Below are 25,508 nucleotides of genomic sequence, written 5' to 3' on the forward strand. Positions count from 1 at the left end.
GAATTCTACCAGCCCTTCATCTAGTTCCTCTAATCAACCACAGCTGTAATTCTTTACCATTTTCCTATAAAACTGCAAAAACTGTTGAGGCATGAGAGTCAGGAGTAAAGTTCTTTGTTTCTTTGAAAAGCATACTGATAAATGATAGGTGCATTTTATTAAAGAAAATGTGTAATTTTTTGCTTCCACTGTCAGAAAATGATGTTTAAACAACCCTTTCACTGACCTGAAATGTAAAATGGGGCTTTGTAACTTGGAACTTCCATAACTGAAATGGGAGGGAATCTTGCACGGTCTTGGAGTGAAGTGTGTTGGCTCCATCTGAAAATYGGTGCTTTGCACCAGTTCCTGCTATGTTAACTGGAGTCGCTACTTTCCATTCCCTGTTTTTGATGTGCGTGGTGTAAATCTGTGCATGTTTGCTGGTAGTAAAGAGAGCAGGCTGAAGAGTGGGCAAAGCACTTGGGTGGTTGTGCTGGCACAGTGTTCGGGACTGAGAATATTCATAGAAGACCAGCTTGCTGTAATAGCCCTGCTGTTTCTGACCATTCAAGCTGACTTTGTGACCTGTGCAATGCAGAATTGGAAAGATTATGTAGCTAATAATTCACAACTGGTCCTTAAAACCAAGTGAAATTGCTGACTCATAAGGCAGGCCGGACGCGGTGATGAAGGAGCAGAGCCACAAATGGCTAAGAGGGGCTTGCCCAGCTTGGTCGCCATAAATTTATTAATGCCCTTGTGCAAATGAGAGGGGGCAGCTGATTGCTGGTGGTTTTCATTCAAAAATATGGTTTAGGTCATTGAAAAATCAACAAGCATTACGTACAGGGATTGTGCTGTGAGAAAAAGGGCCCAAAGAAGCATTAGGTAGCCAAGTCATTAAGTGCTGGACCTCGACCCCTTGGGTTAGGTCTCCCTGAGCAGTATATAGTGCAGCTACATAAAAATCCTCCTGTAAGGGAGGTAGTTGCATCTAGATATTCATGAAAAGAGTCCTAACCGATAGGGGAATGAAAAAGCTTGCTAAGGAATGTGATCTTCTTCATGCCTTGTTCACGTGGAGATGATGACTTCTTAGAAACCTTAGTCTGGTCTCGCCTGGAAGTGCTTCGTGTATGCTGTTGAACTGGTCTCTCTTTATAGTTGGGTTTCACAAAGGTTTCTCTGTGTCTTGGAGAAGTTGGAGGCGCCGCCTTGGTCCTTGGCATCCAGGCCGCAGTTGGAGACCCCAGGGCTGCAGCCTTCTCCTTATGACATAGCAGCTCCCTGAGCGGCTTGGGCTGCTGGAAAATGCCCTGAGAGGCTTTTGAATCCCTTGGAATGGGCTTTTAATGGAGTATGGTGACTGTCTGCTTTTTAACTGCTTAAGGAGTCTCAAAATAGACATTAAATCAAACTCTCTGAGCCTCTCTCAAATGCCTGGCTGCTCCTACCAAGGGCTTCCAGTGCAGCTGGTTTGCTGCGAAGAGGGGAATAACGCTGCCTGTGCCGTAGCGGGAGGAATTACTGTGTCCGATGGTGCAGCAACGCGATGAGGTTTTAACTCRTCGCTGTTGAGCAGTGTTGGAAATGGGGCGTCCTCCTGCTGTCTCTGCCCTTTTTGTAAGATGGCATTTCCTTCTACCGAAACTCCTGCTTGAGAGGCCCCACGCTTTGAGGGACATCTCAAGCTCGGCCATAAGCAGATCTGCTCGGGGGGTTCTGCATGACCGTGTCCGAGTGGAGCAAGAGGGAAGACAAGGGCATCTGTAGAGTTCAGAGGTGGCTTTGCGGTGCAGTTTCCTRTTTAAGTCTATTATTGGCAAGTCTGCAGCTTATAGGAGCCCATCTTCTTTGCGGGGAGAGGATCGTTTTGGCTGTTGCCAGGAGATGGCAGTAACAGAAGTTTTCCATCTATGGACAGAAGGTTGGGCGGGAGCCAGATTTGAGCATCCTTGGGAGCTGCTGCTTTACCCCAAATGTTCAACTTTGGCATTTCAAAGTTTGCTCGGGGCTGTGAACAAGATGTTTGTGACACATTCACTGGCAGCCGGGCTGCCTTGTCCTGCGACCCTCCTTCCTTCTCAAGTATCTGATTGAAATATCAAATTCCAGTTGCCCTAAGTGKTTTTTTTTTCGTTGTTTTGTTTTTAGCCAATTATAGCAAGAACAGGTCTCCAGTCTAAAAATGCTGCTGCAGATGTGATTATTTTACTAGGCTGGAGCCATGAGGCAGTCATCCTTYCCAGGTTTTCCATGAGAAAAGCCTCCTTGTAGGTACCTGTCCCCACAGGCTGGTGGTCATTCCCTTCTACTTGAGTCAGCGTATTTTTTTACATCACAATATTAAACTCTTATAATAATTTCTGGCTCTACTGCTTTCACTGCAGCCTGCTCCTTATTAACATGTCGTTCCTTCTTGCTCTGCAGTGCTTCGTCTTTATATTTAACTGCTGGGCTGGCAACGTAACAGCTTGATAGTGATGGAACTTAACAATCAGTTAGGTCATTCCTTAAACGTTATATGGTCCCGTAATTACCTGATAATTTGACTCAGTATCCTTGTAGGAAGTACGTGTATATATGTGTTTTYTGTCTGTCTGTGCCTCGCTTTTCTCTAGCCCTGAGCTGGAGCAGACGCGTGCTGGGAGGTCACTAAAAGCACTAGCTTAGTTGGAAGAGGGAGGAGGGGTGTTACGGCACTGAAAATGGCTTTTGAAAGAAAAATAGTGCTGCAAAATGGGAGCCTTAAACACTTCTTAACTTAGGCAAGAGCCTGGGTGTGCTGCTGTGTTAATACTGCGTTTGCAGGGGTGGTTTTTAATTGCAGTCACAGAGCACACCCGTGGCTTCCAGACCGGAGGGATGCTGAGTCAGCCACCCGCTCCCTTTATTTTATTGCAGAGGCCGCCTCCACTCTGCGTGATGACTTATACTTCCTGATACCACGTGCTTCTAAAATGGCACTAGGATTCATTTCCTGGAAAACCTTGGACTCTTCCAAATCATATCTTAATAGAATAGCATATTTATTCCCCCTTTTTAAATAAATACATCCTAAACGAATGTTTAAAGTTGTATGGTTGATATCCCCTAGAAGGAGTAGGAGTTGCAGCCCCTTTTACAATTTACATAAGACTCTGATTTTTTTTTCAAGCAAACATATGAGACCCAACCTCCAGTTACTTGAATCTTAATGTGTATATATATAAGTTGTTTCCATTTGACTACTCCTTTTTTAATGCATGAGTAATTGGCATACAGGAATCACTCAAGTTATTCTAGATTTTTGATTTCGAGGAATTTTGGGGCAAAGTCTTTTTAAATAGGTAACAAAGAGTAACAAACCTTCTTCTGGTTTCTCATCTGACCAGTGGCATTTTGGCAGGAATGTGAACAGGAAAAGTCCGAATACTCTTAAATCTAATGCAAATAGACCGAGTGTTTTCCCCCTGTGTACCTTTACTCAACTCCAGTCCCATTTGTTACATAACATCCAACAAAGCCACAAGCAAATGCACGCTGTGTTTGCCAAAGGAATTTAATGCCTGGATGTATACATCTGGTGGTAGTTTATTGGTTCCTCGTGTTCTTCTCTGATCATCCTTCACTGATGTTCTTCTCTCCACCAGCTTAAATTCCTATTGCTTTTGGATAAATTCTAACAGACAACCATGTGATAGCCCCATAGCAACAGTCTGGATCCTCAATTTTGATTCCTTGGAATTATATTTGGTGTTGAGCATCTAACCATGCTGTGGTGCAGAGAAGCTACCAAGTTAAGAAGCTGCTTCTCGTTGTTGGGACCCTTGAGCTGAAAAAGTCCCCTAATACTTACTACTTGTTGCCCTTATTCTGTAGGCTCAGAGTGTGAGTTGTCCCCCTGGATGTTGCTGCTTCCATATCCGAGTAACTGAGCTTGGAAGTTGGGACACTAGAGTAGAAGACAACTGAGACATCTTCTTGGTCATGGCTCCTGGCAGCTTTTACTGCCAGAGGGCTTGCATTTGGAGTCGTGTTGCATTACCTGAGTTTTGTTTCGATATGTTGCTAAACTCTTGGACACAGCAAGGTGGAGTTTGTGAAATCAACAGTATCAAATCCGTTGTGCACCTCACCACTTTCCATGCATGGGCCATCAGGGTGGAAGAGCAGCAGCTGAAGAAAAGACGCTAAGAAAACATCTAACGATATTTATGGATTTTGGATTAATGATATTTATGGATATTTAAAATACGCTTGGGCAATCTTTACTAAATTTATTTTTCACAAGTTTATAGTGTAGTAGCTGGATTGTCACCTCTCGGAGAAAATTATCTGAATTATTTCTAGGATAAATCATTGAGTAGTTTCCTAAGGATGGGATCTAGTGCTGGTAAACTGTGAATCACCGTAGTGCTCTGGGGTGTTAAAGCACTGTTCAGCATTACTGACTTAATTTTCACCTCCTGCTCATTGGTTTCCCCAGCTCACAAGGGTTTGCAGCGCATGGTCTCTCCCCGAGATGCATTACCACCAGATTCCTGATCCAAATTCAGGATTGGGCTGGGCACATGTAGGTAACAGAAAAGGTTTGAATGGGAAATGTTCTTCAGTTTGATGCAAGGAAGATTTTTCAGAATCTCCGCTACTGCTCATTCTGCTGAGGGGCTCCTTGTTCCAGGGGAGCCCTGTCCTGCTCCGTTGACTTCACCTAAATTCTTAAGAGTTGTTAAATGCAAAGGAGTAGTAAAATAATCAACATTTTAGTTGTGTATTACTGCTGCATGGTAATGCATATATTTGAGGAAAGTTTCCTTTTGGACTGCATAACTGAGGRTTCTCCAAGGCCCCAGCAGGAAAACAGCTCCTTGTTCTGTGGTGAAATTTGTCCTACATCCCCTCACTGTGAGGTCAGCAAGCAGGCTGTGCTGGGAAAGGAGTTAGATTTTCCTACAGATGAGATTTTTTAGCGTGGTTTGTAACTAAAACTTCTACTTTCTCCTCATGCTAACGTGATTATCGCTTTGTTCCAACACTTTAAATCTGCATTGCCATTTCCTGGACATCCTAYGAAACCTGATGGAGGGTGGTGGTTTGCTGCGATGTGCCTGACGCTTTCCTTGGCTTCTCTCCTCCGCAGAGCAAGGCTTAGATCACATAGCGGAGAACATCCTTTCCTATCTCGACGCCAGATCACTGTGCGCGGCAGAGCTGGTGTGCAAGGAATGGCAGAGAGTCATTTCGGAGGGAATGTTGTGGAAGAAGCTCATAGAACGCATGGTACGCACGGACCCGCTGTGGAAAGGTCTGTCGGAACGGCGGGGCTGGTGAGTACCTGGACAACCCCCACGTTCGCCCTGTGCTGTTACAGTCCTCTCCGTTTCTGTGAGAGCAGGTTCTGCCAAGCAGTAATTTTAGAGTTCGTTAGTGTCAACGAGGGCCTGCTCTTGTGCAYGTGTGCTGAGGCAGCTGCATCCTTCTTCCTGCTTAAACCTTTTTGCGTCCTCTCTAAGACGACTGATTGGGCCCCAGACATCTCTTTTGTACAGAAAGCTTCAAATGACTGTAATAACTGATATTTTTCCCATGCTTTACAAGTATCTGAAGATACAAGGTGCTCTGCTTTAGCAGGTTGTTTTTCTGTGCTCTCTAGTGGTGCACCTAAGAAAATGCAAGGCATTTATAAAGAGCTGTGCAAGAGCAGGACACCCTACGAGCAAAAAGCCTTACGAGGCAGGAAACCCTGATTCAGAGAACCATAAAGAAAATATCTGTTTTCAGTCATGGGCATTTTGAATACAGCTGTGAAATGGTAAAATCCCAAGGGTTAAAATTTGAATGCTAAGCACTGTGATAAGTACTCTGTGAAAATGTGTTGCACATTTTAGTTCACTGCATCTTTTAAATCCCTTTAGTGTCCTGTGATTCCATGTACTAAACTGAAAAATGTTTTTCTGGTTCTTTCTAGGGATCAGTACCTGTTTAAAAACAGACCAACGGATGGCCCCCCAAATTCATTTTACAGGTCCTTATACCCAAAGATAATACAGGATATAGAGGTACGTTTTCTGATGTATAATATCTGCAACAGGAATAATGCTTTACACTCTTAATGTTTCAAACGTGTTGATGTTAGACCAAAGTAGTAAATTGCATGTRTTTATATCACAACTACTGGTGTGAGTTCTGGCTCTCCCGAAACTGTAAAAATAATAGTTGTAATAATAGCAACTTGCTGGTACAGTATGTGCATTTTTGGGTTACTTAATAGGTTACTTAATACTTATTAATACCACCTTTTTCACTTAAAGATTTTGGAATTCTTCTGAAACTGTGGGTTTTCATATCAATCATCTAAACTTTAAATTTACTGGTTAAATTGCTTGTTACTTTTAAAGCTGTCATCTCAAATACAACTTGCTTTGGTATATGGGATTCTTCCCCCCCCCCCCCGCTTTCCTGTGACTTTGATAACCAAAAATAAGCAGTCCTATCATGATAAACTCTTCAAGGCTTTCAGTGGTAACAGACCAGAAAGATGATGATTATTTCCCTTGAGTTTTTGTCTTATCTTGAGCTAAGCTCACTTAAACTTTTAACATATTTCTAACAGATCAAGATGCCTTGGTATTCTGCCTACTGGCAGAAAAATTAAGTCTTGCTCAGTTTGCTACCTACCCGTGGCAGAAGCCTAAATTTTTCCATGGGTTACAATACACTTATTTCAAACATGTGATGCACATAAAATTACTGATCTGAAAATCATTAGTTGGGGAAACACATGTTTTTTGTTTTAAGGCAGATGTGAACAAGTCAACAATCATTCTGCTCTGGCAAATGTGAGTTTGTGTTGCTTGGCGCTCAGTAAACCTCATTATTCAGAATTTCAGCCTATCTGTAAAATGTAGCTGCTGCCAAGTATCATCTATTTTTTGAATATTATTTTTATAAAGCTTGCTACGTCATTTTTGAGTATTTAGTTTTATAGTGCTAACTAAGGCAAAATAAAGCCAATCTGAATATTTATTTCTGAGCTGAATGTTACAAGGTTTATTACTTGAAGTCAAACCTGCACTGTCTAAGGAATCACAGAGTGCCTCGGGATGCTCCAGTGCCCACTGGAGTAATGGCAATTCTCAATGTGTAGTTTCTTGCTTTGCATGAAAGTTCAGCCTTGTATAGCAAAGAAAACAGGCCAAAGGCAGTGTGGAAATGCGATAATAGAGAAGATATAAARCAGTCAAGTTGTTCAGTATTATTATATTCCAGATTTTTACGTTTATGCCTCTAAACAGTACAAAGGGACTAGTTCTCTACAGTGTTCTCATTATTGTTGAAGTGTTTTTGGCAACAGAAGTAGAGTWACAATTTACTATGGTGGGTGCTGATTTGGGTTGAGAGTAGAGCTGAGCTCCATGGAGAACGTGGCCTCTCTTCTGAATCGACTGTCAGTATTTGAGAAGGAATCCAAGCTAACACACAGAAGGAAAAGTAAGGARTGCAAAATAGCTCACCTGAACTCCTCCCCTTAGATCCTCTGACCTTTAGGGTCAGAAGTTTGGCAGTCACCGTGTTAGCTGCAAGGTAACGTAGGCTGCAAACGCTGCAAGCTGAGTAGCACTGGTAGCTGCTTCTTGCATGCCAAAGACRTTCAGTAACCTAATGTGACTTCTGAAGTCATTGGGTTTGAAAATAAGACGATATTTAGAGATCTGAAACCAAATTCTTGGAAAAAGATAGTTACACCTCATCTTTGCTATGAGAGCAAGAATTGAATTAGGTTTCGTTTCACAAGAGGTGGCCCAGTAGTTTTAAATGCCTCTAAGTTGGACATTGAATTGCCAAGCTGCTTAAGGAGCCCTTTTAGGGAGAAAACCTTGTTGGGGCTTAACTTCGAAAACTGTGTATGTTTATGGGTTTATGAGGCTTATTTGTGGAGATGACATGCCTGGTCCCTGGTRTGTCTGGATGAGGTCCCAAAACGTGGTGTTGAAGGTCAGCTGGCCTAAGTGGATCATGTTAATCAGCAGATTGCCGAAATGTGAAGTTTAATAGTGTTGATACCAGAACCCCAAGTTCCTGGATTTTTTTCCATATTAATTATGATTCTTGGCCAACTGTTCGGTTTTCCCTGCAGAATTAGCACAAACAACTCTCTCTCGTGATGAACCAAGAAGACATAACTATTACCTTATCTTCAGGTCCATGGAAAGTGCCCTCATCTTGCTTCTACAGAGTCTTAAGGTCCCCTTGATTAAGAGCAGAATTATAATGTAATTTTGCTAGAGACTTGAGGATAGAACAGTTCCGGGCCGATACATCTGTTCTTCTCGATGTTGAGAAGTTCGCATTTCATAACTAGAAAATCTTGAATATAAAAACTTAAAACTTGAACTTGAAAATCTTGAATATAAAAGAAGGGGGAAAAAGTCATCCCTTACTGCAAAGCACTGCTGTCTTTGGGAAATCTTCGATCTAATGTATAATTTTTAAGGAATTGTTTTTGTTTAGTAGTGTCTTAATTATGAAGCTTGGCAACTTGTGTGCATTGGGCTATGGTGCAGATCAGGTTGGCACTATGTGCTTGAGAAGGGGTTCTCTTTTCAATTACCCATTGAAGTCTACTCTACGAGCTAGCGTTTTTCAGAAGTTTCTTCTGCAAAATGAAGCTGGCCAGTGGATGGAGACCTTAGAGTGATGGAGACAAAGTTGTGGAGACCAAGTAGTGCACGATTAGGAGTTTAGCCCCCAACTCTGCAAGGAGAGACAAGCAACTTTCAGGTCACTTGAGTACGACAGATCCTTGGCCTGGCCTTTTATTCCCATTGCCTGTGTCACAAGTACTTTCTAAAGGCAGGCAAACCAAACCTGCCCTTTGTCTTCTGCAGGTTTGCAAGAGCATTTATTGCTCCTGTGCAAGTTCATGGTGTGCCCAGCTATGACAGAGGTTTGCAAGTACCTGTTGAAGTGGAGCTTTAACTTCATATATTTATGGTAGTGTGCATGAAGTTATTTATTGACTCAAATGGAAACTAAAAKGGACATTTTGAGGGTTTGATAGCACCATTCTTGGCCGGTTGTTCGGTTTATTACAGGTGCACAGGCCATTGAAGTACCTCATAGGACCCCTCTCTGCTTTCATTGCTTTTTGCTTGTATTTATTTTTTTTTTAATTTCCTCTATAGATCTGGAAGGGCTTGATTTGTTGTGCAGTGAACAGCAGCTGCTTTTTGCTGTCGCTGTGGAGTCAGCAAGAGGCCTTTTAAAGCTATTTTGAGGCTTCATCTGTAACCTAAAAACTTGCAATTTTATTATGTCAGTGAAGGGGATTTCAGAGAGCACCAGCAAGACCCATCCATGGGTGTCGTGGTGCTCACRGCCACAGGGATGGAAAGGGCTTGTTTAGGAGCTGCTGCTTTGGACCACTTGGGGACCATGTCTGTAGCAACGCTTCACAAAGAAGATGTTTCTGGGAAGATCAAATAGGAACCGAGAGGATTTTTGCTCCACATCCCTAACCTGGGAAAGGAGAAGACTGCACAGGTCAGATCAAAGATGCAGCCAGCACCTTTGCAGTCTCTGCAGAAAATAATTTGCTCTGTTCCTCTACCTCTAGGGCATGTTCCACTGTCTGGATTTTTCTCACTGAGCATGATGGAGTTTTTTCTTGTTCCCCCTTTGTTTTAATGTGGCTTCAGAAAGGCCCTGCCAAACTGCAGAGAGACCTGGCTGGTTTTCCTTGGTGGACCTTTGGGCAACCCCCTGCGTATTGAATCAGTTGTGTGCAGAAAGACAACACTGCAGCAGTTTATGTTGGTCACATGTGAATYTTATCTAAGCGGCCGTCAACATTTAGGACCTTAATTTTTAGGTCTCGAATTCTGCCAAAATTCACGATTTGATTGTARTGCTTCTTAGGAAAAACTTCCTGTCCCTCTGTTACTCTGCGACTCTCATCCCTGTGTGTCCACCCAGTTCCCATCAGGTGCTACCGGGGAGCAATCCAAGTCTTCTGGGCAGGGTGTTTCATGCAACTTTTCTTCCGAAGGCCGAAATTCCTTCTTCACGCGCTCACTGTTCTCTGCCTATGTTTGTTTTTCTAAATGATGTAGTAGCTGAGAAGCAATGTCGGGCTTTTGGGACTTGCTTGGCCCTTCTGACATCAAAAGAAAGGAAAACCCTAACTTCAATGTTATTTCTCATGTTTGAAAGGCTGACACCAAGTAACCTCCATTCTTAGCCTCTCCTTCAACAACTTGAGTGTCATAAGAAGTATCTGAGATTCCCAAGATCCAGGCTATTCTCCAGGTCTGTACCTGGCCTTTATGTTTCTGGGCTTAGCATATAGGAAGGGAGAGACAAGAAGCTGAACAAAACATGAGCCTATGTATATCCCTGATACAAATGAGATAACTATTGATAGAGATTTAACGTAGGAGAAATGTGGTTGGGAGCCCAAGGGAGCCCAAGACTCRGGGGGAACCTCTGGGAACTGCTTTYGTAGCTAGTGTATATGTTAGCAGTTGCTTCAGTATCATAGGTGTGTAAATAAAGCAGGGGGCTCTTCAGCACTGAGTCCACRGTGCTTGTAGCAGCCCATAAAATACGGCAATTTCTTCGTCTCCTCTTGCATGTGCCCATCTGCCATCTCAGCATAGGCACTTCATGAAGTTATCTCCTGGAAGGAGGTTGTAACTGAAGACTTGCTGCACTCTGGAGTACCAACCAGCCTTTTCCTCCACCAAGAAGCCTTCATGTGGTTGCCACTGCTCAACACGTTCCCTCTCAGAGGGTCGCCCGGGTTGCCCACCCACTCAGCTGGGTTCAGTCAGCTAAAGCAATGTTATTTCTCTATATGTGCACATTTGCTTTCACCAATTTAAATGCTGCTCTATATGCTGTGTGTTTCRTGGCTGCTTTCCCAGCACATTGCAGATTTATGCAGTGTAAGGGGGATTTTACAAGTCCTCCAGAAACAAGAAGTGCTTTCCATAGTAGCCACACCRTGCAACATCTAAATGAAATGGCATCTACTTGCAGAATTAAAACATGCACCTGCATGTGACTTACTGCTTTCTGGTGCCTTTGCATAGCTATAAGTAATAACTGGAGCTTCTCTTATTTGAAGGCRGCAGTTTCTTATAGCAGGCTTATTCGGTGCATTCCTGTAGGGAGCTTGGAGGAATTAAACCAGCTGCCTGGTTTGTTCAGGGGCTGCATGTTGCAGACAGGATTTGTGATGTTCTTGCTGTATCCCAAAGCCGTGGGCAGTGGTTGCTGCTTTGTGAAGGGGCCGGGGTGGTGTCAGGGAACTGGGATAGCCCATTTGTGTTACATAAAAGTGCATTTTCAGACCTTTCCCCCTARGTGGCTTTAAAGGAAAGTCTCCTTTGAGCTCGTCTTAGAATTAGATTTCCAGGCATACATGGTTACTGGAACTGTTGGAATTGGTTAGCGTGGATCTGTGACACCGGAGTCTCATGTGTCTCCGGTCCCAGTGTGTTGCCGTGGGATCTTTATTATCCTGGTTCATGCTACGAGTGTTTAAACTCATCTCCATTTCTGAGCATAGCCTATCCCCTCTCTGACAGCAGGGAGTTAAGGAACTGCAGTTCCCCCCTCAGAGCTCAGGTGATAAATCTCCACGAAAAGCTTTAGGATTGCGTCCTGGTGCCAGGCCTTCCTCGTGAAACCTTCATGGTCTGCTGTGGATGCTTCCAGGTAGGAATCTAGGCCTGAACCGGCATCAGAGCTGCAAACAGTCTAATAATGAGCAGTGCACTAGAGGCTGATGGACCTCAAAGCGCCAAGTGACTTGTTTTGATTCACTAGCTATTCCAGATCAGAAGCAAATGAAGGTGGGAGGGGTGGTCAGTAACTTGTCTGCATGTCCCTCCAGAAGCTTGTCGTGGTTCTTAGCATTTAGATCCGTGAGACACATCAGGGTTGTTCGAGCTGTGTGCAGTCCTCTCTAAATTGCACAATGGGAGCAAGAGCGTGGAAAACAAAGCGGCAGAGTAGSCACCGTTTCTGAAAATTAAGCAGTGAAAGCGCAGAGCGGTTTTGCCCCGAGTTAGAGCTCCGGTGGCTTTTAGGGCTTTGGGAGAGGAGGAGGAGCTGCAGGGTTGCGCAGAGCAGCCTGCTGCTGTTTAAAGTGAACATCTGGGCTRTAAATACCCGTTTTTCTGATAAAATGACTGATGATCAGCTTCTCTGCACCTCCAAAAATGCTGCTTGGAAATTTGGAGGGAGAACCCAGGGAAATCATCACATAAATGTCCCCTTTGAATACAGGGCAGCGTTYTGTCCAGCCTAGGGACTACAGATGTTGGCATGCACTTCTGCACCCTCCTCCTCCTCCCCCCATGACTTGTCACTGCAAACTTTCCAGCTTATATCCCTGATTTCCTTGAAAATTTCCTTGGGTCTTCCCCAAACTAATAAGTCTGATTAAAATATAGGAATGACTTCTGGTTCACTCCGAAAATAGTTTGCAACCTGTTCATATGTGCCAGGTTTCTTGCCTTAAAAATCTCTCTCGAAATAAGCATGTTGAGGACTAAGATGAATAGCGAAGGATGTGCAAAAGCTTGAATAACTTAAGTTAGGTTGAAATCCTACAGTCCTTGTTCTGTTATTCGTAGATTTTTGTTGGGTTTTAAGGCGCTTATAGGAACCTTTCATATTTCAAAGCCACTTTGAGATGCAGGGCAACGACTGGATCAAATAACTGGATGGGGATAGGAGAGCTGCAGTGGCCTCCACTGGGGGCTCAGCAGCTCTGTGGTGTTTGTTACCTGTGTGATGCTGAACACGGTTTTGTGCAAGTTTCTGAKCCATCTTTGCTGCTGGTGTCAGGTGCTGTGGTATGTGCCAGGGAGAACAGATTTTTGTGGATTGTATCTCCCTAACGATGACTTTGAAGATGCTCCTGAGAGCCAATTGGATTTGACCTTCTGTCACTAATCACAGTTAGGTTTGGGTTAGGGCAAAACACAGAAGTACCAACTCTCATATGTTGTTTTATGCGTTTCTATTGGGGAAAAAAAGGTACATTTCAGGTTTACATGTTCAGTGTTAAGGAGTTGGGAACGATGGTGGTGTAGCAGTTGCCGCAGCCGTGAGAAAGCAACGCAGCCTTAGGAATAACACCTAGTTGTTTTGCCCCCTTCTTAGACTATCGAATCTAACTGGCGCTGTGGGCGGCACAACTTGCAGAGGATTCAGTGCCGCTCCGAGAACAGCAAAGGYGTCTACTGCTTACAGTACGACGATGAGAAGATCATCAGTGGCCTACGGGATAACTCCATTAAGGTAAACACKGTTTTTCAGTCTTTTCTCTAGAGATAAGCAGGCAGTTCTGCCTTGGTAAGATACCTCTTTGCATTTCTTTGATGATTTCGGTCATCTCATCCCAGGACGCTGTTTATCTGTATCTTATAAACCTTGGTTATTCACTCTGCTGTCAAAAACTTGTGTCATTAGACTAAAGGGAGGAAAGGCCCTCTGCTTAGATGGGGTAACTACCCRTGGATTCTTCTTTCTACCCCTGGTGTCCATCTGTCCTTCTCTCTTACTGCAGTGYGAAAATCTTTGGCTTTTGAGCTTAGTAAGCAGGTTATACTTTTTATTTTTAATAGATCTGGGACAAAACAAGCTTGGAATGTTTGAAAGTATTAACAGGACATACCGGCTCCGTTCTTTGTCTGCAGTATGACGAGAGAGTTATTGTAACTGGATCTTCAGATTCTACAGTGAGGTGAGTGTTAAGCTTTGGTGCAAAGATGCTTGAGTGTCAGGGCTGGGCATGCTTGTAATCTCCACATAGTCAATATAGATGTCCTATTGTAAGTATGATATTGCTGTTCATAAACAGCATGTATTTGGCAAGGCATCACATCCAGCGTTTTATTTTTTCAATCTTATTTTGTTAGGATGTTAAAGACTTGGAAGGAATGGGATGTGTGGTGCAAGGTATGACCTGATGTTGTAGAATAGCTGATGAGCCAACTGGGGCGCAAATTCCTCATCCAGGGTCCTTGTGTCTGGAATCACGCGACTCCCGATGCAAGAGCACACGGGATAGATTCTTGTCTAGAGCATTTTTGATGACATTGAGTTTAAATTTGGGCATGAATTTGGTGCTCTGCAGAGGCCCCATGCAAACATGCTTGGCTACAGGTCAGTAGAAGGCCTTTTTCTCTGCTGTCTTGCAGCAGTGCTGGCAATGTTGGTATCTACAACTTYGGAAATGTTAAAAGTTGATCCTAGCAGCCCTTGGGAGGCGTTCATGAAGTAGTGCTTCTCATTTACAGGTGACCCTGGACAGCTCTTACATTGCTCTAGGGTGGGTTTGGAGCATGAGCAGCCGATCCACACATTTTTGCAGTGTGGAGGCATCTTCCCTCACCTGAGCTCAAATTACTTGGTTCTTGCAGAGTTTGGGACGTGAACACGGGTGAAGTTCTGAACACGCTGATTCACCACAACGAGGCTGTGCTTCACTTGAGGTTCAGCAATGGCCTCATGGTGACCTGCTCAAAGGACAGATCCATCGCTGTCTGGGACATGGCATCCCCTACTGACATCACCCTGCGTCGCGTCCTCGTTGGCCATCGTGCTGCTGTGAACGTCGTGGACTTCGATGACAAGTACATTGTGTCAGCGTCAGGGGACAGGACCATTAAAGTAAGTTTGTCCAAGCGCTCAGCTCGATCTGCATCTAGATCTTCCTCACTGAGGACGTGGCAGCTAAAATAACCAGTTTGTGCCTGGGAGAATAAAATGTAAAAGCTCCCAAATGTTAAGATTTAAATCTAAAGAGCAGAAGAATCCGTGCAGATCTCTGTGCCTCTCTCTGCTGTTCAGCTGGGTGCTTCTTTTTGCTTGCTGTTAATAACCTTGCACAAGGAATGGGGTTTGTAAAATTCGGGCAGCTTCTGTCATTCAGGTACAAAAAGGTGAGACCTCTTCGCGACTTCAGCTCTGTCTTGTGACTGGCTTGTTTGCTGAAAGTGCCACATTTCCTGCCATTTTGCACAGAGTATTTTTCCATTTCCCTTGACAGGCCTGTCCCAGATGTGAATTTGATCAGCAGCTGCCTTTCCTCACCCAGTCTTTCCAACAACTAACCCATGCTTTGCCCAATTTCAAGAACTAAAATGCTGTATTTTAAGCTTATATATACATATACATCCCGGGAGACCAAGTTACCCACAGTGTTCATATAATAAAGGCATTTCTAGCCTTTCTTCTCTAGAGTTAAACTACCTCAGGCCATGCCAAAAAGCTCTTGGCAATTCTCTGTTCAAATGTCTGTAAAGGATGCTGTTGCATGCTGAAAGATAAACCACTGGATACTTTACAGCTTCAATTACAGTTTATTAAAATTGGGTGAAGTTGATCAGCTAATGTTAAGAAAGACATAGTCACCAAACTTTTGTAGATCACAATTTTGCTCTTGTACAGCGCTAGCAATTTATTGGTAAAACATAAGTTGCTTTTGTATACGGTAACTTCCATTTTTTAAACGGACTAACCTATTAAGGTTTAAGTGTAATGRAGTGTTTTCAAATCATTTGGAGTAGTTTCTACCACACAAGAAATATTTTACAGAGAAAAAACCCTCCCTGCCCTTTTCTCACTGGATCCTTGTGCAAGGGTCAACCTCAGACCTCTTCTGCRATGGCAAACAGTTTCTGTTGAAACTCGGAGCTCTTGAGCACCATTTGCCTTCCTCTTTGCAGGTGTGGAGCACAAGTACCTGCGAGTTTGTCCGTACTCTGAACGGGCACAAGCGAGGCATCGCGTGCCTTCAGTACAGGGATCGACTTGTCGTCAGCGGATCCTCAGACAATACTATTAGGTGGGTGCAAAGGCTGCACGTCCAGATGTGTGAATCCACTTGCTCCTGACCTGTGTTAATGTCCTGCCCCACTTTGCRGGAGGGAAAAGAAGATTTGGGGCTGTTGAAGCTGTATTTGCTATTGTCTTGTTATTGAAGCACATAGTGTGGGGGTGAATACTTGGATGAGAATAAATGTATTTTATATGRCCCTAAACACTACATGAGATTTTATATGACCTGTTGAAATATTGTGATTGCAAGGTTGATGTTGAGAGTGAACAACGGYGACAACAAAAATTAATTGATCCTGCAAGTTTATTGCTTTGCTCCTGCAGTTAGAGAAACGAGAAAGACTTTTTGTTCACTGTTTAATTATTAGAGGTTCAGAAAGCAGTTAAACCAGATTGGTACATGCAATATAAAGACCCATCCACTCACAAATCAATACGTTAAAACTCACTGCCACAATTCAGCAAGTACCCAGCCTTTACTTGTTTGTGGTTTACAGTGAACCAAACTATGTAGCTGCAGCAGCGTTACAGGGATTACTCCCTGTGAACTGAATGCAAGGAGCATCTTGTGGTTCTAGAATTGCCTTTTGTGTACTATTTCACCCCCAAAAAGCAATTAATATGGCTGAATCACTGTATGTAAGGCTAAGAGGCAGGTGTTGAACCCCAAGTATTCAAAGTTTTTGTTTTGTTTTCCTGTGTTTTTTAAGGCTATGGGACATTGAATGTGGTGCCTGCTTAAGAGTATTAGAAGGCCATGAAGAACTGGTTCGATGCATCAGGTTTGACAACAAGAGAATTGTTAGTGGAGCCTACGATGGGTATGTYCTTCAGTGCAATTTTGAGAGGTGTTGCCTGCCTTAAAGCACCTTCTGGGAACTGTTAGGCCTTAGGGGCAGCTTCTCTTCTGATTTGRACAATGGATAAATATGTAACAAGTTTCTGCATGAAGGATTGAACGCAGCAGACTGCAGTTCTGGGGAGCCAAGAAGCTACATTCCAGATAGTCATATAATCATCTAAAATGCTTTCCTGGTGCTCTTCAACAGGATTCCCAGTTGTTYTATCTTCCAAGTTTGACTTGGGGTAGTAAACACATTTTTGGTCAGCTTCAGTGGCAGCCAGTCTAAAGACATTTCTTTGCTGCTGCCCTTGGGAGCTGCTTCTAGTAGTTCAGTAGACAGTAGATGTACTGAAGGCAGTTCTTGAACTGCATTTGTCTCTTGCAAGAGACTGCTTTGTCTGTGTTTGTCTGCAGCCTTTTTTCTTGGTTTATCATGTCACGGGGTCCCAGTCGTGGCTTGATCCCGCTGGATCTTTGTGCTTGTCAGTTAGCGCTGTAGACTTTGGGATCTGCAGTTCTAAAATCACCTGTGTGGTAGAAACGTTGCCCTTTTGTGCCTTCRTAACATCTGCCAGCCCATTTGGCCCATCAAATGTGTCGCTGTATTTAGCACTGAAAAAAAACAAGAAACTTCCAGTACTTAAGAGATTTAATATTAATATATCAACCTAGCTGAATTCTAACATTTTGCTTGATCCTGATGTATTTAACTACAGGGAAACCTTGACTTTATTGCRATTGTTCAGGTGTTTATTCTGTGCTGATATTTGAAACAACATTTCTCTTCTAACCTGGTGATTTTACTTTCTAGCAAAATAAAAGTTTGGGACTTGCAAGCTGCCCTTGACCCTCGTGCCCCAGCAAGCACGTTGTGCTTGCGGACGTTAGTGGTAGGTAACACGAATCCATCTGGGCTTACATGAGATCCTTGGAATCTTTGAAAGAAAAAAAGACATTTTATTGCCCTCTAGTGGGATACATGAGAAACTTGAGATGGCTTCTAGAGTCTAGTCTGCTTCTCGTGAAGAATGAGAATGTATTTCTTTATGAATGATAAAACATATAAACATTTTATATATATATATATATGTCCTGAATAATTGGAGTGCGAATTCAAAAGAAAGGATGTTTTCCTAGCTCAGGATTCTTAGATGCTCCAAAAATATAATCATTGAGACATCCTATCTACTCATTTTAGCTGCTATCATTGTAGATGCTGCAACACTAGCTTGAAATACATTTTCTGTCATGGGAAGGGTGGTGTGAGAGTAAAGAGGGAGGGGGGGAAATCTCTGAGCCTTTCCCAAACCCGTCTCCTTCGGTTTGGAGGGATTGGGAAGGGAATGGTGGTGAGTTGCCGCAAGACGTTCTGGTTGCTTCAGAGGACTCTTGTTCAGAGTCATATTTTTCTGTGTAATGGGGTTTTGCTGTATGACAGTGGACTTTTGAAAAAAATATAAAGGAAGGAAAGGGATTCCTTTTTCTTTCGCAGGACATAGGTGAGGAGTTGCTTGAGGTTTGGTTTGATGTTGGTCTGAGCTAGCAGCAACCCAAAGCCCTTGCGTGTAGGCRACAGAACCAGGGTTATTGGGCAGGTGCCTGGCCGGCGCCTGCAGAAGTGCTTGTAGTGCACAAGAGAGTCCTGAGTTTGGGTCTTCTCAGTAGTCTTGGCACAGAGATGGGTGTTAATTACCCTTTTGTGCCATACGGAAAGTTGCTACTTGTCCTTCTGCGGGTCCAGACTGCAAGCGCAGGTCAGCCTGACACCTTTGGTCRCTTCCCTGATAAAGGTAGTGAGCTCCTTTTAAGCTCCCCTGCAGCGAGCAAAGCGGAGAACATTTTATGAGATTCAGAGATGCCCTTAAAGGAGCTTATGGAGCACGTTCTCCCATGGCTCCTTTTCTCCAAGGCAGCGTTTGAACACAGCCAGTCTTTCCTAKCAAGTGAACCCCAGTGATGCTTCCCATCCTCGCAAGGGTTGGGTGAGCCTGTGGTGGGTGGGTTAGGTTGCTGCACAGATTGCTGCAGCAGTAGTGTTGAATACAAAGTGTTAGGCAAGAGAAGGAGCTCTGGCAGTTGGCCAGTGCCAGATAATCTTCTGAATTGCTTCTTCTGACCTGATGGGCTGTTTTTCTCTTTAATAATCTCTGCTTCAGCCTCCTCCCTCCAGAGAAGTTTCATGGCTTAGAAGCACTTTGTTTGAAGCCATATGTTTTCTTGTTAAAGCTTGCATACAGAAAGAGCTTTATTTRTTTGTTCTTAAATTCAGGTTAACTGTAGCTAAGGACTTCTTAATTAGCACATCAGAACTTCARTTCACTGCCCTGTGACTGCAAATGTAATGAGAGATTTCCCTCTTCTTGCTCTYTAACTTCATTTTTCTTACTCACAGGAACATTCAGGCCGTGTGTTTAGACTCCAGTTTGACGAGTTTCAGATCATTAGCAGTTCCCATGACGACACGATTCTGATTTGGGATTTCTTAAATGTGCCACCCAGTGCCCAGAACGAGACCCGCTCTCCGTCTAGAACATACACGTACATCTCCAGATAACAGTGTGCACTTTACTACCCTTGGAAGGTAAGGCTGCTGCTTCCCGTGGCTGCATTGCAAATAGGTGAAATCAGCTTTCTGCATGTAGCTGAAGCTGTCAAAACATAAAATTTGCCTTTTTGTTTGGCTTTATTTAGCTCTCCAAGCGTCTTGGGCGAAAGCTCTGCTGTTGTTCTGCTTGCTGATGCTGTTCCTCGTGTCATCTGTATTGCTGCCAACAGTTACACCTCGGAGAATATAAATAGCTGTGAGCAATCCTGGGATTGGAAACACAGTAATTGCCTTGACCTAGGCAGAGTAGTCCCCTGTATGTGCAGGGCCGTGGCTCTGCCGTGCCGATCCTGGATGGAGGTGGAGACATCGCAGCAGCAGGAGTTAGGATTAACGCTGCCCCGACAGGAAGGAGTTGTTTTATTTGAATAGATGATGTGTAGCCCRGGGAGAAAGTTTTTGCTGCCTCCACATAACCATGGATTTTCATGGCCTCTCTGCGTGTAGCAATGAGCTCCTTGAGCTCTTCTGTTCTTTACAAAGAAGCTCTTCTGGCCAGGAARGTGTCTTTTCCTGGCCTTGTGACATTGCAGTTTTGATTTTGAAATGCAGGTTCATCAAAACTAGTTTTTTCCTTCCTTCCTCGGGAAGATGCTGAGGGTGTTTCCTGCTAACCAAGCTATTCCCTGCTTTGAAGAAAGGGAGRTGGTGGCATCTCCCTGTGTGGTGCAGGGGCTTGTGAGGGTCYCTAGGAGGTCTGGGCAGGGAGCTGTCTGTAGTCAGGCTGTGTTCCCTCCCTTCCTGCTGTTACTGAGTTCAGTGCCCTGCCTAGGGAAGGAGTTTTTCACCAGGATGAAGAGGGAAGGTAATAACAGGTGATGGGATGCGAATTACTGCTGTTAATGGGGTCTGCTGGCCCTGAAGAGCAAGGGAAGCCCATTAATGTGTGGGCATCTTGACTGCACTTCTCCATTCTAAAAAGTTCTTTTCCTGCCTTTCCAGTCGTTTAGCATAGGACTGTGTGGGCAGATGATGCTAGTCTGGAGAACAAATCCAACTGTTTTCCAGGTGRTACTTCAGTGGTTCCTCCTGCAAAGGTACAAACTAATTTGAAGTGGACAGGTTATTATATTTGATTAATGCTGCGGCTCTCAGGAGAGCTCCGTGTTGCGCACGTTAAGCGCTGTCGTCWTTAGGGGCAGAAGGAAATTCCTTGGCTCGAGTCGCAACATGCAGGTATCTGATTTTCTCCTTGGCCACGTGTGTACGCGTCACAGAGATGCGCCGATGGAGCCCGAAATACCCTTGGTACTTGTTTCTCCCTCCTAACTTCTACACACTGGGCAGTTTTGAGCAGCCTACGTCCCACTTGTTGTGGGGGGTCCCTGCTGGAGCAGGGGGTTGGACTAGATGATCTCCAGAGGTCCCTTCCAGCGTCAACCATTCCGTGATTCTGTGACGTGCCCCGTGATGCTGAGCTGAGAACATGGGTCCTGGCCACGTCTTCCTCTAACGATCCTGCCTTAGGAGAGATGATGCAAGGTCACTTTTTGACCAGTTTGTCTAAATTGACACTCCCCAAAACCCCAAATCTTGCGTAAATGTACTATCAGACAGCTAATATTTCTTTATGACATTTAGTGGCACAATCTTATATGCTCGTAACCACTGTAGTCCCCCAATTTTGAAGCAGCCCTCCCCTTTTTTGCAATGTTAGACTGCTTCCAAGCAGGAAATTTCTGGCCCTCCTGGCAGCTGGCTGCGAGGTTTTTACTGCTTTCTGCTGAATTTCTGTTGCTCATTGTAACATAATAAAAACTTCTACCGTATGGCGGGCTAATATTCTTATATGAAGCACTGGGCCTTGGGCTCAGGGCAAATGCCYGAAGAGCCTGAACCTCACGTGGGAGCTTCCTATTGGGATAGGGAGGTCACCGTGGCCTGTARAAGTGACCTTGCGAAGTGGCAAAATTTCTCAGCACAGTTAAATCCAGGCTCCAAATGTAGTCGTATGACTACTGGAAAAGGCATCTGGAATTGCAAAGTACTTGATTTTTAGTCAGTTTTCTTAAAAACTCTACGTTTTGAAGCAAGCAAACTTCATTTCCTAGGCAAAACTTGTGGAGCGGGAGAGAGGACCTGCTGCTGGCAGGTGTGCAGGTCGCTCCGTCCCCAAAGTGCTTTTGTTTTATCCTCACTACGTGCAAGAAAAAATGCCCGTTATTGCTAATTTCTAGCCCTTGCACCCAGGAGGAACCAGCAGCAGGGAGAGCCGTGCTCTGATTTAAGCTCAGCTCAAGTGAAACAAGTGGAGACCTTGGCTTGTGGAGCTGCATCTGCCCTGAAGGCAGCACCTGGAGCACCGACACGGCTGCTCTGAGGTGGGGAGTCTGCTGAGGAGACATATAGGACATAGGAGAGTGTCTGACTCTTTTAGGCTCGTCTTGGAGTGTGGAAAAATGGCATGTGCTTAATTTCCTCCCAATACTTCATGTCGACTTGTGTATCCTGTGAGTTCAGCCCCGTTTTTTTTTCTTTTTTTGTCTTTTTCCAGGGTTTCACAGTCTTGAACTACTGGATTTTTGGCTACTCCATGCCTGAAGATGTTGATTGACAGCAAACGTCAGAATTGGTTCTAGATGCTGTGTAGATGCAAAGCAGCACAATCTTGTATCTAAATTCCGTAATCTTTCCTGCTCTCAGTGGTCGTCTCTGAATTTGCTACAAATTCACTGACTTCAAGTAGATGAATTTCAGAAGCCTGGCCTTCCCTGCAGTGAAAAATCCAAAGCTTCACCTGTAAATTGTCYGTAGAAACTGAACTCTGATGGCTCGTTTTTCAGAAATAAATCAGAAGTCAAGAAAGGACTTGGCCTAATTTATATTGCTTTGCACTTTTGTCTGACTTTAAAGGAAAAAAAAAAGAGAAAACAAAAAAAGAAGACATTCTCCAGTGAAATTTGGGTGCCAAACACATGCCCAGAATGTACAGAGCTTTGCTTTCCAAGTCACCGCTGTCCTGTGGACTTTGCTCTCAAGGCAGATTCAGAGCCTGTTTTGTTTGCTAGGGGTGTACGTTGGACTCGTAGAAATATTCCTGACTTGATCAGTAATATTTTTGGATTACCATTTACTGGTTCCTGCACCAAGAATTTCTTTTAAATTAAAGATTACCTGTAATTGAGGCTAGGTTATCTAAACTAGTTGTATAGCACTGTCTTTTTCCTTTTACCTGTGCTCTGTACTACGGCCGTCCTACGCTTCCTGATGTTTGGTATAGTAAATCCTTTCCATGTGTGCTTGCCTCATTTCAGATCCTGTTTAAGCATGTAGATATAATGTACATAAMAGCGTAAGCTCCTCCGCGTTGGATGTCAGGGTATCCTGACACTACACACTAATACTTGCCGTGTTAGCACTTGGCAGCAGGATGTTCTAACCACTGGCACTGCAGGGGTTAACGCGAGTTACCCAGAAATTTTCACTGCAAAAAGGAGGTTTTCAGTATTCATTAGGATTTTTTTTTTAAATGGGAACTACGTATTTTAAAATGTAATTTCTAAACTTTTTAAAAATTAAAAAAAAAAAGTTTAATTTATGTTCTGTATGTTACATTCTGTGCTGCAGTATTGACAGATGTCTTTCTTTTAACAGCAGTAGGTCGTGGCTGCCGCCTGCCGAGGTCCTTCCTCGGTGCCGGCGTGGCTGCCCGACGGAGAGGATGCCGAGGACCCTGTTCAAACCGATTTCTCTGTAGTTTGTGGCGCAGCCGGGCTCCCCGCACTGGCGTTTTGTCCTATGCCCGCCTYGTGGCTGGTGTCCCGGTGTCCGGTCAGCTTCTGGTTCCCTTTGCAAACCTGGGCAGCTGCTGCTCGCACTGCCTGCGTCCCATTGCCACGCTCACCTTGACACTGCTGCGATTTTTGGTCAGGACGAGCCGCCGGTAGGTACAAAGCTGTAGGCTTTGTCCTCGTGAGCCGCGTGTGACTCTACCTGGGGCTTTCCCTCAGCCCTYGGGAAAGGGCCGAAGTCCGTGCCCTCACATGCGGCACAAGCGGAGGCCGTCCCCRCGCAGCACCTCGGCCTCCGCAGCGCTTCCTGTCCCCGTTGGTGACAGAGGGCTCGGGGGACACGTTGTGTCCATGCCGAGGGGCGCCCGGAGCCGAGCCGCGAGGAGGGCGCCCCAAGGCCTCAGCCCATCCCAGGAGGGGTGGCGGGGTCGGCGTTTCCCTTGCTGCACACGGAGCCTCTGTCTCTCCCCTTCTCCTCCCCTAGCTTGAATATGAAACTGTTCAAAAAGAATCTCTTGCAGCCCTGAAGAAAAAGGTATTTGTTTATGAAGAATGGAGTCTTTTTTTTTTTTTTAAAGTGCATGTGTAAGAGTTAAATTCCTGTTTTTCCTTGGGAGATGATGGTATTTAAACATGCAGCCTGAACTTCTTCGTGCTTTGTGTAACACAGCAGTGGACTCTTGTGATCGGCACCCACGAGCGCGGCTCCTGGGGCTAATGGTAGTGATCCTGGCTGCCCTCTAGACTTTGTTTTGCTAACCATAACCGAGCAACTGTACATTACTGCTATATTAATGTTTCAAAGCACTGGGATAGTCGAATTCTAACTTGTAATTTTGTTTGCCAATTATCTGTTTGGAAAGTTGGTGTATGAACAGCTTATTGGAACTGTTAAATTGTACAGATATCGTTGATGATCTAAAGCTTTGTACTGTGGAATGTGCTTAATAAAAAAGAACGTTTGAACTGAACTTGTGGCCCACGTGCTCGAGGTSCAAGGGCCACGCACCTGGCTCTGGTTCCAGAAATGCTCCCTGAGCTCGACCATCACCTCGGTGCTGCGCGGTGACCGACCTGACTTTAGCTTGTAGGTTGGCCCAGTTTTGCTTTAATTCAGTTTGTTTTAATTCTGTCCTCCCTCCGGAAGGTGAACAGATGCTTTAAACGTTGCCTGTTTCCCCATGGCTGAAGCAATCCCTGTTYGGATAAAGGGGCTTCCGTCGGCTCCCTGGGAAGGACAAGTGTTTCTAGTTGGGTTTTCTCTAGCTGTCATGTGGGATAACTATGGATGCTGGTGTGAAAACAAGTACTCCGGAGTTGTTGTATGACCCAATCATGATTAAMAGTGTTTCCCTAGGGTGTCCTTTGCCGTTGTCCGCCGCAGCACCACAGAACGGTGCTCATGTGCTGGGCTGCTGGTGGGTTTTGCAGCTTAACTCGAGTGCTCTTTTCCTCCTAGAAATGTCCCCAAGTCCTCACGGCTGGGTTAAGGCTTTGAAACAAACCSGATGTTTGGTTGGGAGTGACGTTTGCTGAGGGAACGTTGACTTCGAAGCAGGCAAAAGAGCTCTAGGTGCTACCTGGTGCCGACGTGGTGGCGTCGGACTCRGGGCGGGAGCAGCCCCGGTGCTGCCGTCCAGTCCCCGTTGCACCTGCAGGCTGGTCCCGGGCTGAAGCAGAAGCAGCTTTTCCCCACGTGAGCCCTGAGAAGATTCRCAGTTTCATCTCAGCCCAGCACAAATGAAGTGAGATACATTTGTATCTCCTGACTATTTCCCCCCACACACACAGTCTTAAATTCTGTGGGTTTTTTTCATTCTTTATTTGCTTTTTACAGAGCCCTTTGAATGTTTCTTCTCTTTTTTTCCCCCCGCTATTTCCAAGCACATCATGCTCAGGAAGAAAGTTGTCTCCTCCTAGAGCCCACAGAGGAACAGGAGCATCTGGGGAGCGCAACGGGCAGCACGACACGACGCAGCCCTGGGGGCTGAGCTGATCCAGGGTGCCGCTGAGGCCTCTGCAGAGCCAGAAGTTGCAAATGTGTGAGAAAGAAGCCGGTTCCTGGCGAGTTCGGTTCCCTACAGGGAGAGGATTAAATTCCCCGAAGATTCAACCTTCTCTGATGTTGGTAAGGTAGACGCATGAGTAGAAGGTTGATAAAAGCTCAAGGCCTGGGAGTTCTTTGTCTTTGCTGTGGGACTGACCCTTTGTTTTCTGTATAGATGCTGCCTGAGGGGGTTTTGGGGGTTGTCCCGTGGTGTTTACCACCCTCACATTGGGGTCCGCGCACTCCTCTTGATGTTGATCCTAGAAACCCGGGATGTGGGGGGCTCCGACATGACCCCCTCAGCGCGGCCTCCGCTCCCCCCTGTGCTGGCGCCGTGTGGGGCTTCGCGGGTGCTCGTGCGGCTGYTCCCAGTGTCCAGGTGTCTGCTCCAGGCTGGGAGTCTAAACAGCCCCTTGTGCCATCCATTAAATTCACCAGATGGGATCGTTTTTGAAGGAT

The 25,508-nt window shown here is 44.9% G+C and overlaps 1 protein-coding gene across 3 annotated transcripts in view; it reads left to right on the plus strand.

The window, feature by feature from the left end:
* FBXW11 (F-box and WD repeat domain containing 11) overlaps positions 1–23,973 on the plus strand; it is a 56,953-nt gene extending 32,980 nt beyond the window's left edge. For all 3 annotated transcript variants that reach the window (XM_026035717.1, XM_026035718.1, XM_026035716.1), the window contains 10 exons: positions 5,105–5,291; positions 5,933–6,023; positions 13,141–13,278; positions 13,605–13,723; positions 14,403–14,652; positions 15,711–15,829; positions 16,533–16,643; positions 17,478–17,556; positions 19,059–19,247; positions 21,766–23,973. In XM_026035717.1, the coding sequence (XP_025891502.1) occupies positions 5,105–5,291; positions 5,933–6,023; positions 13,141–13,278; positions 13,605–13,723; positions 14,403–14,652; positions 15,711–15,829; positions 16,533–16,643; positions 17,478–17,556; positions 19,059–19,220 (1,256 nt within the window). In that variant the 3' untranslated portion in view covers positions 19,221–19,247; positions 21,766–23,973. The remainder of the gene's footprint in view (positions 1–5,104; positions 5,292–5,932; positions 6,024–13,140; positions 13,279–13,604; positions 13,724–14,402; positions 14,653–15,710; positions 15,830–16,532; positions 16,644–17,477; positions 17,557–19,058; positions 19,248–21,765) is intronic.
* Positions 23,974–25,508: the final 1,535 nt, after the last annotated feature.

This window comes from Nothoprocta perdicaria, unplaced genomic scaffold (assembly GCF_003342845.1).
Source record: "Nothoprocta perdicaria isolate Ctin4 unplaced genomic scaffold, notPer1 scaffold_166, whole genome shotgun sequence".
Classification (NCBI taxonomy): domain Eukaryota; kingdom Metazoa; phylum Chordata; class Aves; order Tinamiformes; family Tinamidae; genus Nothoprocta; species Nothoprocta perdicaria.